Below are 17,401 nucleotides of genomic sequence, written 5' to 3' on the forward strand. Positions count from 1 at the left end.
GGGCCCCCGTTTAGCGGGTTTTAGGAGATGTTCCGGCAGCATTGGCGAGCTCCGTTTGCTCCTGGGTGCGCTGCTAGTGTCGGTCCATGCTTGATATGTGTTCTGACTGTTTGTTAGAGACTTTGCAGACAGAGTTGTGGGTTCTGGATGTCAGTTCTGTAGGCGGCTCCACCAGCCGTCATGTCGTTCTGTGTTATGCCATAATTTTCACATGATTACATATTCTGTCGATTTGTACACTATGAAAAGATATTTCGGGACATTTGTTGTCTTGTTATTTTTGTTTGATTAATAGTCGGAAGTTTGTGTATGTATGTAATAAGAGTCGATTAAGGTTCGCTCGGCTCCGAACGTGGGGTCGGGTGCCACGTCACACCCTAGTAAAATCGGGGTGTGACGAGCTTGCCCCACTTTGCTTTGGGGCGAGCTCCCTCGTCCATTTTACACTTAGTCAAAATTTCACGTTTTTCTGCTCGTCGACAATGTTCAGTAAAATGGGTATAACTCCTAACACGAACTCCCTTTCAGGGTTTCACAATATATCGTTGGAAACCTATTTCAAAGGAGCTACAACTTTCACGTTTTAAGTTTTCTCGGAATTCTCAATGCGTTTTCCACGAAATTGTTTCGGGCGGACGTATCGAAAACTTAGGCGATTCATCGAATCTTAAGCGCCTTATTATTAGCCATCTTTTGTGACGATCATATCTCCTTGTTTCGATCTGCAATACTCCTGGTCCTTGTATGGTTGGAAAGATATTTCTACGTACTACAACTTTCATAAAGGGTAATTTTCAAATTCCAACTAATCGAAGGGATTACGGGTGCACAGTGAGCTATCAACCATTTTCGCAATACGTACAAACTTTCAAATTTTCTGTTAAAACTCTAATGTTATGGTTATAACCTTAGTTCTAAGATACGGGTGTAACAGTCATAACCATAATTTAAATGTTTGACAAAAAATAAATTATCAATTGTAAGTGAAAATGATGAGCAACATACAATGTAAAACGACAAGTGAGTAGTCTTAAAGCATAATAATCGAAATCGAAAATATAAAGCAAATAAACGAAATCGAAAATACAACCTAAATTTAAAATTGAAAAAAAAGGTTTAACGTGATACTTTTATGTCAAATTCCAACATAATATAAAATAAGTTCCAATATAACTTAAGTAAATATAATTAAAATAAAGTAAAAACATATTTAAGTCTATAACCTCTTTCAACAACGGGAATTCTATTTTAATAACATCACTCGTTATATGTCAAGTTCGTTAATGACTCATTCTTTCTAGTATTAGGAAGTGTAGTTTCAAAACTAGAATAATAACGTAGTTATTTTTAGATGAAAGAAAATAAGAAAAAATTATACGAATAATTACATGGAATCACAAGAAGTAAAGGTTGAGAAATAAGAAGAAGAAAATAAAAGATAAATAATATAAAAATATATTTTAGAAAATTAAAAAGTAACTTGCATTACACCCAATTCTCAACCCCACCGCACTTGCCCTCCCCCGAGAATTGGAGAGTGTAATTATCCCTCCCAATTACATGATGACCATGTAATTATTTGGCCTAACAAACATGTCAAACTGTTTAATTACACTCAATTCCAATTACATGGATAGCTTTCCAAACAAACATATATTAAAAATTCAGATGATAAAATAATTCTTGATAAGTTTAAAAGTAAACCTATCAAGTGGGCAGGGGTAGTGCATGTCGGGTTGGTGCCCTTATGGGGTCGGGTTGAGGGTAAGAAAGGGACATTTGTCCCAGCTCTCATAACCGGTTATAGGGTTATTCGAGCTAAGCGGGCTGGGTTTTCTATGGGGAAATAACTCATATATATATGGCTCACACATCTAGTTTGCAAATGATGAAGCCCACTGTATCATTGGTGTTCAGATAATGTATTTGTTTAGTATAGCTATATATAGATATTACATATACTTTGTATATATAACGTATATGGTTTGTATAATCATATATAAACACACGAAATCAACTCAAATTGCGGTGTATAAATAATGCATATACACATGCATAACACACACTTAGTATATATAATGTATATATAATGTATATGCTTTGTATAATCATGTATAAACACACACAGAAATCAACTCAAATCGCGGTGTATAAATAATGCATATACATATGCATATATGTATAATGTATTTGCTTTGTATAACTATGAATGAACAATGTATTTGCTTTATATAATTATATATAAACAATGTATATATATTGTGTAACCATGTATAATAGGTAGTTATAAAAGAAAGCATCATTAACGAGATCAACTAGTGTTTTCCATAGGGCAATTTGATTGCCCTTGTTGAGATGGTCTTTAATTTTTACCTTCTGCCTTTGCAAATTCTGCCTTACATGGACATATTTGCAAAATTCTGCCTTAAGGTAGAATTTGCAAAGGCAGAGGCCAAAAATTAAAGACCATCAATTTGAAGGGCAAAAATTAAAGACCACCCCAAATGAAGGCCAATCCGCAAAAAAAAAAAAAAAAAAAAAAGAGTTTTCCATAAGCTAGGAAACAAGAAAAACTCAACTAGAATTTTCATTGAACAAGCATAATAAATTACAAGAAAAAAAATGAAAGAAACAAACAAACAAAGAAAAAATGGCCGCTGATTCTAATATTTCTTGATTAATTATTCTTGGCAGTTTTTTTTTTTTTTTTTTTTGTAGATATTTGGTGTTGTTTAGATACTGAGTTAGTGGTGTTGAAGTCAGTGCAAGGTGTTTAACTGTTAGAGCAATGTAACTTCATTGAATGAATGAAAAACTCCTGATCTTTCAATGCGTTTTCTTTGAATGAATGAATAACTCATTCATGATAACTCATGCTATTAAATATCAATAACTGATGTATTGATTTTTGTAATAACATATTGTCTATAAAAGCTACACACCTATAAATTGAAGACTTTTGGGAACATATCAACACACCAAAAAAACATATTCTCCTGTCTTCTTCTCAAGTTAGTTTCTGGGCAATTATTTTGGATAACCTCCAAACTTTCAACCACGAGTGCACATGTTTGGAAGAGCTGTGGAACCTTGGGGAGTGACCGACCTTAACGATTTGCATCAGAGTAGGGCCTAAATCATTTTCAAGGTATTAGCTTGCCACGACACAGTGTTTGTGATGAATTCAGTTACTATTTTTAATTTCAAGTTCAATATCAATATTGTGGTATTTTCCCTAACAATTTGAAAACGAATTTTTTACATACAATATTGAACAAATGGTTATTTCCTTGAGCAAAACTCTTCCTGATTTGTCAAAGCTCGAGCATTTGGACGAAAACAATTTTAAACGTTGGTCACAGAAACTTCTGATTTTCTTTGAATAATTAGAAGTTGATTATGTTTTGTTTAACGAACCTCCTATTGTTTGTTCTAACACTATTGTTGATGTTGTTAACGCTACTACTAGTTCTAGCACTGTTATGGTTGTTGATGATGCTACTAAAAAAAAAAGTTTGAAAAAGATAACAAAACTGTTAGAGGGCATTTGCTGAACTATATAACTAATCCTTTATTTGATTTATTTGTTACTTATAAATCTGCCAAGGAAATAAGGGATAGTTTGGAAGAGAAATATGGTGCTGATGATGCAGGGAAGAAAAAGTATGTTGTTGGGCAGTGGATTAAGTTTCAGGTAGTTGACAATAAGCAAATCCTGAAACAAGTTCACGAGTATGAGAACTTGACTGCTGATGTTCTCTATGAAGGTATGAAGATGTGTGAGATTTTTCAAGCCAATGTTCTATTTGAAAAATTCCCATCATCTTGAAGTGATCATAGTAACCAATTGAAGCATAAGAAAAAGAATTTAACTCTCCAAAATTGATCTATCACATCAGGACTGAGGAGACAAACTACCTCAAAGATAAGATGGAAGCTCTGGAAGCTCTCTCTCTTAATTCTTCTAAAGCTAACCTTGTGGAATCTTCTGGTACTATTATGAATGGCAAGTTCAAAGACAAACAGAAGAAAGCCCTGAAAAAGGAACATGTGAAGAAGAAGTATCATTTCAACTAGTCGGAGAGCCAAATCCAAAAATTAAAGGGACCTTGTTTCGTTTGTGGAAAACTTAGTCATAGGGCTGCCCAATGTCAAGAGAAGGGCAAAACTCGAAGCTGGGAAGACAAGGTCATGTCGAAGCTCATCTTGCGGAGAGTAATGAAGTGATTACTGTTGTAGTTATCGAGGAGAAGCTGGTGGCTAACAAAACTGAGGACACAGGCGCTTCAAGACATTTTTGTGCCAACAAGGAGTTGTTCTATGACTTTGAGGAGTCCACTAACGGCGAGTGTGTCTACAAGGGTAACTTCACTACTGTTGGAATTATGAGTAAAGGAAAAATTCTTTTTGAGTTAACTTCTAGAAAAACATTAGCCTTGAACAATGTTCTGTACGTTCCCTTCCTCCGTAGAAACTTAGTTTACGAGCACTTCTCAACAAAGCAGGCCTTAAACTTGTTTTTGAAGTTAATAAAATAATTATTTCTCGTGGAGGAGACTTTGTTGGGAAGGTATATCTTAGTGGGAGTTTATTTATACTGAGCATTGTTCAAGAGATTGTCAATAATGCAAGTGTATCCAATTCTGCTTATATTACTGAGTCTATTAATTTGAGGCATGGTAGAGTAGGTCGTGTTAATATTGCTTATATTAAAAGACTTAGAAAAATAATGTTAATACCTGTGATAAAAAATGATAATTTTTCTAAATTTCTTTTGTGTGTAGAAGCAAAACATGCCAAGAAACCATTTAAACCTATTATTAGTATAAAAATAGAATTTCTTAAACTAGTGCATTCGGACTTAGCTGATTTCAAGAACACTGTTAGTAAAGGTGGAAAGAAGTTTTACATTACTTTTGTTGGTGACTTTTCTAGATACACTTAGGTATATCTTCTTAAGTCTAAAGATGAGGTTGAAAGCATGTTTTTGAAATTCAAAACAGAAGTGAAAAATCAATTAGACAGAAAATCAAGAGACTAAGGTCTGATAGGGGCAATGAATATAGTGTTAATACTCTACAAGATTTTTGTGAGAAAAAGGGTATTATACATGAGGTTAGTGCTCCTTATATTTCCCAACAAAATGGTGTAGCTGAACAGAAAAACCGAACTCTTAAGGAAATGATGAACATTATGTTTTTGAGCTCGGGTCTATCCGACAACATGTGGAGGCAAACTGTCTTGTCTGCATGCTATATTCTTGATAGAGTCCCTCATAGGAAGTTGGACAAGACTCCCTATGAGTTGTGGAAATGGTTCGCCCCTAACCTGAAATTTCTGAAAGTGTGGGGGTCTTTGGCTAAAGTTGGTCTACCTGGTTTTAATCGTGTAAATCTAGGTTTTAAGACTTTACACTGTCTTTATTGGTTATTCTCAAAATAGTGTTGCATATAGGTTTATGTCTTTAAATGATCATTCTATTTGTGAATCTCGAGATGCAGAATTTTTTTGAGCATGTTTTTCCTTTTAAAAATGATATGCCTAGTGATGTTGAAAATAATGTTTCTACATCTGCACCTGTTAATTCTCATGTTGTTCCTTCTTCTAGCATTGTTGATAATGAGCATGAAATTGAACTTAGAAGGAGTAAAAGATGAAGAATTGAGACTAGCTTTGGTCCTGATTTTATTACGGCCTTTTTGATTGAAAATTTTGATATTAATGTTTTAAATGATGAATTAGTGTCTATCTACCTAATAAAAGAACCCTAAGACTTATGACGAAGCAATGAGGTCAATAGATGCTATGTTTTGTAAAGAGATCATTAAAAGTGAATTAGACACTATAGTTTCTAGTCACACTTGGGATTTGTATAATTTGCCTAAAGGGGTAAAGCCATAAATAGCAAGTGGACAATTAAGAAGAAATTGACCTGATGGTAGAATTGATAAATATAATGCTAGACTTGTGATTAAGGGTTTTAACCAAAAGGAATGTGTTGATTACTTTGTTACTTATTCTTCTGTAACTAAAATAGCAACTAGATCACTATTTGATACACGGAATATCCCAAGATAAATCATCTGCATCAACCAAACATAGTATAAATTTTATCTCACCTTTAATCCTGAATATACCACCTTATCCCAACAAACTTGAAATTATTTTATTCCACCTCCAGTTGGGATAAATTAGAGATTGTTTGGATGGATTTATAACTATAAGTCAATTCTAACTTTTGACTTTTTTTGTTATTTTAGCTTAAAAATAAGTGTTTAAAAACTCTACAAAAGTGCTTAAAAACTTATTTAAGCACAAAACTCTACAAAAGTGCTTAAAAACTATTTTGACTTAAAAACACCTTAAATAAGTCAACTCTAATAGAGCCTGTTTGGATGGATTTATAAGTTATGGCTTAAAACAAAAAACAATAAGTTAGAAATGCCTAAAAACAAACGCGTTTTTATCTCACCCAAATACTACAAAATGTTTAAATCTATTTTAGCTTTAAAGCACCTAAACCTAGTCGATCCAAACATACCCTTAGGGCTCGTTTGGTTGGGGAACAAGTTATCCCGGGACTGTTATCCCACCCTCTATATAGAATAAAAAAATACTACAATCTCGGAATAACTTATCCCGAAATTAATTATCCTGTGATTTTATTCCAATCAAACATGAGATAAGGCGGTATTAAAATTTTATTCGAAAGTTATTTTTACTTAACCATCATACCAACCAACTCCTTAGTCCTACAATTATATATCTCGAGAGTATAATCCTAGAATAATTTAGTCCGCCAACCAAACAACCCCGGAATATTTACCCTATAATGCCATACGGCAATTGGATAATTAAAGATCTTTTCTCTTCAACAATTCCGAACTAAAACCCTTTTCCCCCAACTTCACAACCCTTTTAGCTCAACACATAACACATCCAGATCTCAATTTTCCATACAAATTCATAAAATAATGTCAAATCTGGATGTATCCCTTGACGATTTAATCAAAAGGAACAAAAGTAGTTCCAGCAGTAGTCGAAACCCTAGACCAAGAACATCCGGATCTGGACCCGGATCCGGATCAGGGTCAGGACCCGGTCCACGCCGTCGCTTCCCTAACCGTGCCGCCAACCGACCCGCACCATATTCATCCGGACCGGTTCGTTAATCTTGTGTATTATTGCATATTACTATCTTCCATTTTAATTGTAGGGTTAATAGCAGTTTTGGTCCCTTGATTATTGATAAATTCTGATTTTAGTCCTTGTAACATTTGAAATGTTTAATTTTGATCCCCTTTCTTGTGAATAATCACATACTTTCTATTGTATAAGCTCATATTTGTGTATAAACACCTACGATACACTATTATACACTTTCATACAAGGTTAATACATTATGTGTAATGCTTTTCCCCTCAGGTATGGGCTACTTGGTGTAATAATTTTCAAAAGCTGTATATTTTTGAAATTCTTCCATTTTAATTGTAGGGGTTAATAGCACTTTTGGTCTCTTGATTATTGATAAATTCTGATTTTAGTCCTTGTGATATCCCGACTAGGATAAATTACGCTCTATGTCTATTTTTGAAAATATGTACGCCACGTAGCCCATATTTTGAATTTTTTTTACCCGGTTTTAGCTCATATTTATGTATAAACACCTTTTATACACTATTTTTCAAGGTTGATACATTATGTATAGTGCTTTCCCCAGGTATAATGATGTACTATAATATTGTATATTGGGCTATGTGGCGTAACATTTTATGTTGGTCTGTATATTTTTGAAAATTTCCCATCCGAATAGGCACATTTAACCTTTAATTCTTGAAATGTACACTTCTGATCCCTTTTTTCTTGTGAATAATCACAGATTTTCTGTAGTATTAATTGTTCAACCATTTAATTACCGATCTGTTATATTTAAAGTTGTATTTTTGCTTCATTTATGAGGCTAGTGTACTTCTAAAAATAGTCTAAAGTATAATATATTTTCTACATAAAGGGACTAAAATAAACAACAACAACAACATACCCAATGAAATCCCACATAGTGGGGTCTGGACGTAAAGGGACTAAAATCACACATTTTAATTAATTGAAGGCTAAATGTGCTTAGGCAAATATCGCAAGGACTGAAATCAGAATTTGTCTATAATTGAAGGACAAAAATTGATATTATCCCTTAATTGTATTTCTTGTGAATTTAGGTTTAAATAGTTGAAGTGATTTTCACAGGTTCACGCACCAGAGTCTGCGTGGGACCACGACATGTTTGCCGAGCATGCCCCGTCGTATCCAGCTGTCCGTGGGGCCGGGATATCGGGCATTGAGACCGGTATCAAGCTCCTCATTTCCAACTTGGATTATGGGGTTTCAAATGAAGACATCAAGGTGATATTTTGCTTATATGCAAAAATGTTAAGCTGTTATAGAATTATAATACTGAGTGCTACTTATTTAGTAGAATGTTGATATAGTATTAACTATAATTAACTTTAACACTGCTCATGTGTCATTTTGGACTTATTTCATGATACTGAACTTTGACCTAAAGGCTCTTTGTGCTCATCATTAAGAAATGGCAATGTCCACCAGTAGTTTGATAATCTCTCACAATGGTGTTACCTCATTATAGTACAGAAATGAACTATAACTTTACCCTGCGAATTACACCCTTACCCTTGAATGAGCTTAATGATGTTAAGAGTGTCTTCGGTATGAAGGAAAATGTTTTCTTGAAAATCTTTTCCAAGAAAATAACTGGGTTTCTTACTTATTTTCTTGTGTTCGGTGCGTAAGCAAAAACTAAAAGCATTTATATATAATCTAGACAAATACTATGGGAGGTGGGGGTGGGGGTGGGTTAGGGGTGTGGGGTGGTGGAATGCGGGCTACTGGGGTGAGGGTGAAGATGAGGTGTGTTGGATGGTGAGGAGGACACAATCAATGTGGAATGCCACTTGGGGAACTTGTTTTCCCTACTTCTACTAGGGTAGTCATTTTGCCTCATTTTTAAGGAACTTGTTTTCCCAGAGAACATGTTTTTCAAATAATTTGATCAACCGAACATGGGAAATTTGGATTTTAGAAAATCGGAAAATGTTACACGCCCTAAATGTGTTGATTCAGTAACAAGATAGTTTGCCCTTTGTGGAGTATATAATATGTTGTAGCAACAACCAAATTGCATTGCATAAAGTCATGTAGTTAGCCTTCTGTCATAGCAGTAACAGGAACTTAATGTAGAGATTTATAATTGACCAAAAAAGGGGAAGAAAAAGAAGTATTGAGTTTGATTATATGAAAAAGGATAGCTAAGAACTATATCTTTTCCCGGTAGGTTGCAGCATGACAGGTATTAGCATCTAGTTACTGTCAAATTAACTGAAGAATTAAGAATTATTAAGAATGACACATATATGCATCCCTTCTTGTTATCTGCTTCTGTCTAGTGATAGTTTTGTGTCTGGTTGAGTTTTGTCAGCGACCATTTCTTTCTCTTTATAGTTTTTGGGTAATTGATCTCCACCTCATAAAGTCGGCAAATGGCATTCTCTGGCTATAACACCTTCCTGGAGAAAACAACAAAAGAAAGAAAGCTTTGAAACCTAATGTCTTTGTGGTGTTTTATAGGAGCTTTTCTCAGAAGCTGGTGATATAAAGCGTTACTCAATTCATTATGACAAGAGTGGAAGATCAAAGGTATCGCAAATCTGCTGTGTAATTTGGCAAGATTAAGATGCTTCAGGAGTTTCCATGAACCTCTATAGTAACCAAAGGTTATTTCTTCTAGGGAACTGCGGAAGTAATCTTTTCACGTCGAAGGGATGCTGAGGCAGCTATCAAGAGATACAACAATGTTCAGCTAGACGGAAAGCCCATGAAAATTGAGTTTGCTGGAACAAATATTGCTCCTCCAGCTCTACCTCCAATTAGAAATCGTTTATATGGAAATCCAAATCCTGCTCCAAGAAGGTACTTTTTCTGTTGTACACAGATCTTTATAATACTCTTTTCATCCAAAATTTAGGTAGAGGTAGAGGTAAGGTCTATGTACATGCTACCCTCTGCAGACCCCACTTGTGGGATTACACTGGGTATGTTGTTGTTGTTGTTGTATTGCACGCACTGTGGACTCAATTTGTTGAGCTTCACCCGCTTGGAATCCTTTATCAAATATTTTAATTTACTGCTGCTAAGTGTAATCTCAAAAAAAAATTTACTGCTTAAGTGTATAAAGTGGAAGGTAAGTCACAAAAAATAAAATTCAGTTTGCTGAAGTTAAATGAAGGATGTGAATCTATCTGTAGTGATTACAGCTTCTTGTATTGCATGAATGGATCATTTGCACGAATTAACTCCTTAACTGTTTGTTATGTAATGTCAGGTGTTAATTTCTCTTCAATGAGATTTCCTTTTTTAAACTGGAAGAAATAAGATAATGTGAACTTTGCAGAATTTCCTGTCCCAGAAAAAGCTAGCAATAGATTGCATACAATTCATGTTAGAATAATCAATCTTTTGGGGATCCTTCAATTTCCTAATGTTAAATATCTGACATTGTTTGCACTACACATCCATTGGCATGTAATTCATCACGATAACATCTAATAAATTATTAATAATGGATGCTTCTTACTCCCTCCGTCTAAAATTACTTGTCACGTTTTACTTCTTGAGAGTCAAATTACATGGACTTTGACCAATAATTTAAGATATATTTTTTCCCCATATTGATATGAGAATATAAGATGCGGGAAGTGAGGCTGAGATGGTTCGGGCATGTGAGGAGGAGGGATGCAGGTGTCTCGGTAAGGAGGTGTGAGAGGTTGGCCGTTGTGGGAGAGGTAGGCCGAAAAAGTAATGAGGTGAGGTGATTAGGCAGGACATGACGCAACTTCAGCTCATTGAGGACATGACCCTTGACAGGAAGGTGTGGAGGTCGAGAATTAGGGTAGAAGGGTAGTGGGTAATTGGGTGCTTTTCCGTTTCGTTCCTGGAGTTTTAGCATTATTCTTGTAATTTCTTATTTTTAGATTCTATTATTGTATGTTGTTTCTTTAGCCTTGGTTATCTTATTATCTTGCTATTGTTTCTGGTTGTTGCTACTGACTATTTTCGTCTTTTTAATAAGCCGAGGGTCTCCCGAAAACAGCCTCTCTACCTTCCCAAGGTAGAGGTAAGGTCTGCGTACATACTACCCTCCCCAGACCCCACTTGTGGGATTACACTGGATATGTTGTTGTATTGATATAAGAAGATACTGGGTTTTGGGATTATACTGGGTCTGTTGTTGTTATTGATATGAGAAGAATTGCAACTTATAGTACTTTTTGTATAGTGTTTGAATATCTAAATTTTAATTTTAGAATATTGAATTAATCTAATCCAATTTAGTTATGAAGATTAGTTAAACTACCGAGAAGCAAAACGTGACAACTAATTTGAAATGGAGGGAGTAGTACATAAGGACACTCTGAGATATACCTGCCTCTTTTAATAAAAATATATATTACTATCATCGATAAACATTATTCAGAATAAAATAAACTCATGCATGTCTTTTGTATCATTAGACATTATTCTCAACTGCCTCTATCACATTCAAATAATGTTAAGTGCCTTTTTCCCCCACAGATTGGTAGCTTCTTGAAACTTCTTACAATCTTGAAACTCAAAGTTGACTTAATACCTTACCAAATAAAAGCTTTTCCTGATACAAGCGGAATATATTTGTCAAACGATGAGATACAATCTTCACAAAGTAGCAGTTAGTTAAGTGTCCTGCAAGTGTTTGAAAATGTCCATGCCTATAGTTGGTAAACGAGCATTCAAGCTTTATGCATTGTATGTGAAGGCATCTCTGATCTAGCTTCCAAATAGCTGACCTTAAATTTTGTAAAATTCTTGGAAGGGCTTAAGATAGTTTGATAAATAGGATAGCCGTTAAAGTTAAGTCCCAGGCATTATTTTTTCTGGGGGGAAAAAAAAAAAAAAAAAAAGTCCCACTTCTAGAGCTTCCATGTAGTATCTAGATCTCTTATAAGTAGTTTAAGACAAAAGACATCATTTCACTCCTGAACTTGGCATGAAAACTCACTTTAGCAACTAAACTTAAGTTGTATTTATATACCCCCCTTAACAACTTACGTCTCAATTATTTTCCACCCTAAAAAAAATAATACCTCTCACAATATGTGGTGTATTACACTTGCGCCACGTCATTGCCGTGTCAAAAATTACCAACCCTTCATTTTTTATTTTTCTTTTATTATTTTTTCTCTTTCTTCTTCTTTCTCCCTTTTCTCTTTCTTCTTCTTTCTCCTCATCTTCACCACACTTGTAGCAACCACCACCATCACCGCCGCCGCCACCACGACCTCCACCACCACCACCATAACCACCACCTCCTTAAATCAACCCAACTGAAAAATCCCATCTTTGTCAAAGATTTTCTTTTATTAATCATATTTCCATGTTAATTAATTCCTAATCAATTATTAAAATTCCTAAATCACATTTTTTCCAACATTAACTCCCACCCACTAACCTTTCTTCTTCTTCAACAACCCCCCCCCCCCCCCACCCACCCGCGGGGCCACACACCAGTCCATTTGAAGGGTTGTTCGTGCAATTTCTTCATTGTTTTTAAACAATAAAGAAAAGTACCCAACTGGGCTCCATTTGAAGGGCAGTTCGTGCAATTTCTATCAGAGCTTCATGTTAATTTTCAATTAAATCGGCAGATTGGTTTCCCATTTTCCGTTTTTGTCGCCAAGATTATCGGTTTAGTTGCTTAATTGATTGGTGGGTATGTAAATGTTGAATCTTGAAAAGTACCCAGAAACTAAAGTTCACATTTTTCTTGTTACTGAGATGAGAATTGGGAATTGAGTTTTGAAGTTTAAAAGGAATTGAATTTCATAAAGCTATCAGCTATCATCACAGGAACACTTTGATTGAGTAAGAAAGGGCAGTTCGTGCAATTTCATGCAACTTCATTGCTTCGGTGGTGGGGAAGGTTGGCGGTGGTGGTGGTTATGGAGGTGGCAGTCGTGGGGGGGGGGGGGGGTTCAGTTGGCTGATTTCAGTGGGGTGGGGGTAGGGGGGTGCATTTTTATTTTATTTTTTAATTGTATAATAATATATATATATATGAATCAGCGGGCCCACCTTTTTGTGTTTTTCACTCTCTTAACTTTTATTTATTTATTTATTTATTATTTTTTTTGCCACGTCAGATTTTAGGGTGGAAAATAATTGAGACGTAAGTTGTTAAGGGGGGTATATAAATACAACTTAAGTTTAGTTGCTAAAGTGAGTTTTCGTGCCAAGTTCAGGGGTGAAATGATGTCTTTTCTCGTAGTTTAACTGTGAATGGTATGTAAGTTGGGATTTCAGTAGTCCTCTTCTGATAATTGGCTCATTGTGGATGATTTATGTGTTATAAAAGTCCCATCTATTTGACTATTTCCACGTTCTTCTTTGCATCAACCTTGTGGAGTTGGTTGTTTCAGGTTTTGATCGGAAGCTTTCGTTGCTTCGACTTCTCCAATGGAATGTTTCATACTAAAATAAGATGTGTTTTTTAAGAAGGAAAGAAAGTGTCGTTGCACTCCACTCGTATTGTTTATTTGTAATTTGGTGTTGCTTTGCCCAAAAGTGAAATGCAAAATATATATTGGCATGAGACGTTAAGTGGAGTAACATAGTAAATGAGGATTCATAAGCCAACCGTAACTTGGTTGGAATTGAGAAATCATTGTTATTGTTGGTATATGTAAAGAAAATTCTCTGCGGCAGAAGCAGCTTCTTGTATACCTTTACAGCACTTTCTTGTGTTACTGGATTTTCAATGAAGTAACCTTTAACAATCAAATAAAATATATATAGTATTTTCAAGGCATGTGGCTTCTGGTGTATGTACACCAGATTAATGAAGCTTCTTTGAGCTTGATAAGGATATTTTTTGCGATCTTCTTTCTTCGGTTAGTTATTGTCTTGTGTGGACATTGTGTCCTTGTCTTTAACTTTTTTTTTTTAACTTTATCTTGAAATAATTTGACAGTCAACAAAGAGGTGGTGGATTTAGACGTCCTCGAGGTGGTAGAGGAGGGGGCATGAGAAAAGATGGTGGAAGGGGCAGAGGTCGTGGTGAGAACGTTTCCGCAGAAGATCTTGATGCTGAATTGGAGAAGTATCATGCAGAAGCAGAAGCAATGCAGACGAACTGATATTCTGACATGCTTGTGGGATACTTGTGTTGTAACATGTGCAACCATCCACAGGATCGAAGGTTATTATTTTCTTGAATTGGTACAAACTATTCTTGAAGAGAAGTGATGATACAGATTCTGGGGAAAACACTGAAAGGGGCAGAGCCTCCGTACTGCTGGAAAATCATAAAACTAATATGTTAAGAGTGTGCTTGGTGTTATTGCCACATTTTCTTCTGCTTTAAGCAGTTGATGATGTGAAACAGCTGCCTTGTGCACGCTCTGTATTTTCTTGCTATTGCTTTGCCTTCTGTTGTTTTTATGTAAAACAAATTGTGGAGAAATTCCTTACTTTCAGAAACAGATTGCTGGAGTAGTTGGGAAATTATGGGTGGTGCTTGCATAATCCAAGTAATGTTGGTTTATCTTTTGGTTACATCCTAGAGCTACCGAGTCTGGTTAAATGCCCGAGGCAAGTGAAGCTATCTCTGGTGTGTTATTGTACGTTTTGCAGCTGCTGGGGAGGTCATGGTCATCTCCTACCATAGGTATAGGGCCATTGGGTTGATCGAATGTGGAGGCTTCTATGTCAAAGTGGAGGATTTGATTGTCTGCAGAAATTTCAAGTTGCGACACTTCTCATAGAAACAACCTCTCTACCTCACACAAGACAGGAGTGAGGTCTGCGTACACCCCACCCACCCCAGAACCCCCTCTTGGAATCACACTAGGTATGATGTTAATCAGCAAGCAGTGACAGGAAAAAGAATCAAATTAAGCAGAAAGAATGGAACGTTTAACTAGAAAATGGAAAGCACACCTTATCACTCTCAGGTTTTTCACAAAGGCCTATCAGAGATTATAAGGGGCCATATTCTCTTGTATCGGTTCAATTCTATTTCGATATTTGATTAATCTAGTAAATTATGGAAGTTTGAAGTGTGTCCTCTACTGGATGTAGTAACATCCTATTTGTAGGGCTCGGTTGATTTAATTTCTGTTTGAATCCTGAATGATTTAAGTTGGCCTGAAGTACAAAGTCTCTGAGATATTCGAAAGGTAAAAGGGTCAAATATATCCTTCTATTTTGTTTTATTAGTTAGTTTGGGGATTTTCATCCAAATAGGGGCATAAGTGTGAAGTTTGAAGACGTCAGGGGCATTTTTATTAATTTTCACTAACGGAAGGTATATTTAACTAATAAAACAAAATAAAGGGGTATATTTGACCCTTTTCCCTATTCGAAATTGCTTGAGGCACAGCTAAATAAGAGCCCAATAAATCTCACAACTATTTATTTTTTAAAAAAGATTATTCAGCATGTATATAGGTACACAATTATTCCGTATGTATATAGGTACACCTTTGATATATGTTAGGGTGTTGAGTATGCATCGATAACAACATAAATTATTATAGTTAGGCAGTTAACTTTTTTTTTTTTTTTGGCTTCTTACCACACAGATCCTCCTACATCTATATATAATGTTGATTTATGAAAAATACGCAAGGAAAACACTTTGAATTGTTGATTAATCATCAAAGATGACTTATAAACTTTCATTATCCAATGGATTTCCGTTTTAATATTCCATCCGTGAGGTTAACCGACTAACTAAAAATGTTAATTCCCATAAAAGAACACCATGGAAATGTAAAAACATCAAACATGAGCCAAAATCAATTAAAGCTGGACCCAGCGCTAGCCATGTTACTATAGAGTCCGCGACTTAAGTAGTACAAAAAATAAAAAGTTGAACCAAACTAGTGCAAAAAAAAATAAAATTACATTAGTAGTATTCACGCACGAAATTCGTGCGTGAAAGGACCAAACTGCAAAAATACGGTTTGACCCTTTCTACGCACGAATTTCGTGCGTGAATGTTCTGAACCGTTTTTTTTTTTTTTTTTTTTTTTTTTGCGTTACCTTTCCAAACACGTTTTTTTCCATACTTTGGGCAAAGATTAGTCATATTTCAAAATTCCAAAATATCAATATTTTATATAAAACTTAATATCTTTTTTTGCGTACAATAATGTCTGGCCATTACATCAAGTCCACCTAAACGTTTGGATCGTCGTTTTAGGGGTTCTAAAGTGCCCCGAAGCAAGTTTTGAAACTTGTAATATTTATAGGGTTTTGATTTAAGTGTTTTAATAATAATTCATCCAATACGAGAGGTTTATACTAATTAAAAAATAATTCATTCCATTTAATTACAATACTAATTCAAAGCAATACAATAATAAATTACAATAACAATACAATCTTCAAGTTCTAGAGGCTCTATTACTTCGAGACGTGCTTGTACTACCACGGCCTTGTTGCCCACACGAACGCTTGTCATGGCCATATTGCTTACATATAGAGCACTTGCGAGAGTAAGTTCTTTCACTAACATCCATTTGATTAGGTCTACGACTCCGTGAGTTAATGCCCAATTTTATAATGTAATCTTTGTTAGCAACCATCGAAAACGGCTCGTTTGGCCAATAAGCTTCATTACCAAGTGGGTGGAATTGGCCGGAATATGCTCTAAGGTAACTTTGGACCTTGTATTCCCCCGCCACATAATTTGTTACCGTTTTTCTCATTCTCTCGAAGCACTTGACAACATGAGAACACGGCATGTGGTACGTTTGCCACTTACCACAAGTGCATATTCTTGTTGCCTCATAAACGGTATGCACGTTTCCACCCTTACCGTTATAATAACCCGTCCTAACTTTATACACATGTTGAATTGGGTCATACTCGGTCATTTAGTGACGCTCACATTTTTGTCTATAATGCTCCATAGTTTTGAAGGGCTTTGGCATCCATGTCCCGCCGTCGGCTAATATCGCTCCGGCCGCCTTGTCCTAACAACAAATCGCTCCACCACTCCGTTTGAAAGTCATTCTCACCATTGCGGTGACAGTAGTCCTCGAGCGTATTTCGGCCAGCCATCAAAGACTCTCACCGTTTGTTGTGAGCATGCCCCATCTTTTTCCTCCATCGCATGAAGCGTCCATTTTTCAACATCGAGCTTCATCAACCAAACGTATGCGGGTTCATTCACTGACCTGATCAGATCCATTTTTGCAGCCCATTTTCGTTGTTAATGCTCTATCGCAGCCCCCCACATCAATTTGTTTAGAGTGCCATTGTGAAATGTTGACTGCAAATTCGCCTT

At 35.6% G+C, this 17,401-nt stretch overlaps 1 protein-coding gene across 1 annotated transcript; it reads left to right on the top strand.

Annotated features, from left to right (window-relative positions):
• The first annotated feature begins 6,821 nt into the window (after positions 1-6,821).
• On the top strand, positions 6,822-14,650 carry LOC132049717 (THO complex subunit 4A-like). Its single transcript, XM_059440628.1, has 5 exons — positions 6,822-7,163; positions 8,245-8,400; positions 9,643-9,711; positions 9,803-9,984; positions 14,078-14,650. The coding sequence occupies exons 1-5, from the start codon at positions 6,975-6,977 to the stop codon at positions 14,241-14,243; spliced, it is 762 nt and encodes a 253-aa protein (XP_059296611.1). The 5' UTR covers positions 6,822-6,974; the 3' UTR covers positions 14,244-14,650.
• The last annotated feature ends 2,751 nt before the right edge of the window (positions 14,651-17,401 follow it).

This window comes from Lycium ferocissimum, chromosome 3 (assembly GCF_029784015.1).
Source record: "Lycium ferocissimum isolate CSIRO_LF1 chromosome 3, AGI_CSIRO_Lferr_CH_V1, whole genome shotgun sequence".
Taxonomy (NCBI): Eukaryota; Viridiplantae; Streptophyta; class Magnoliopsida; order Solanales; family Solanaceae; genus Lycium; species Lycium ferocissimum.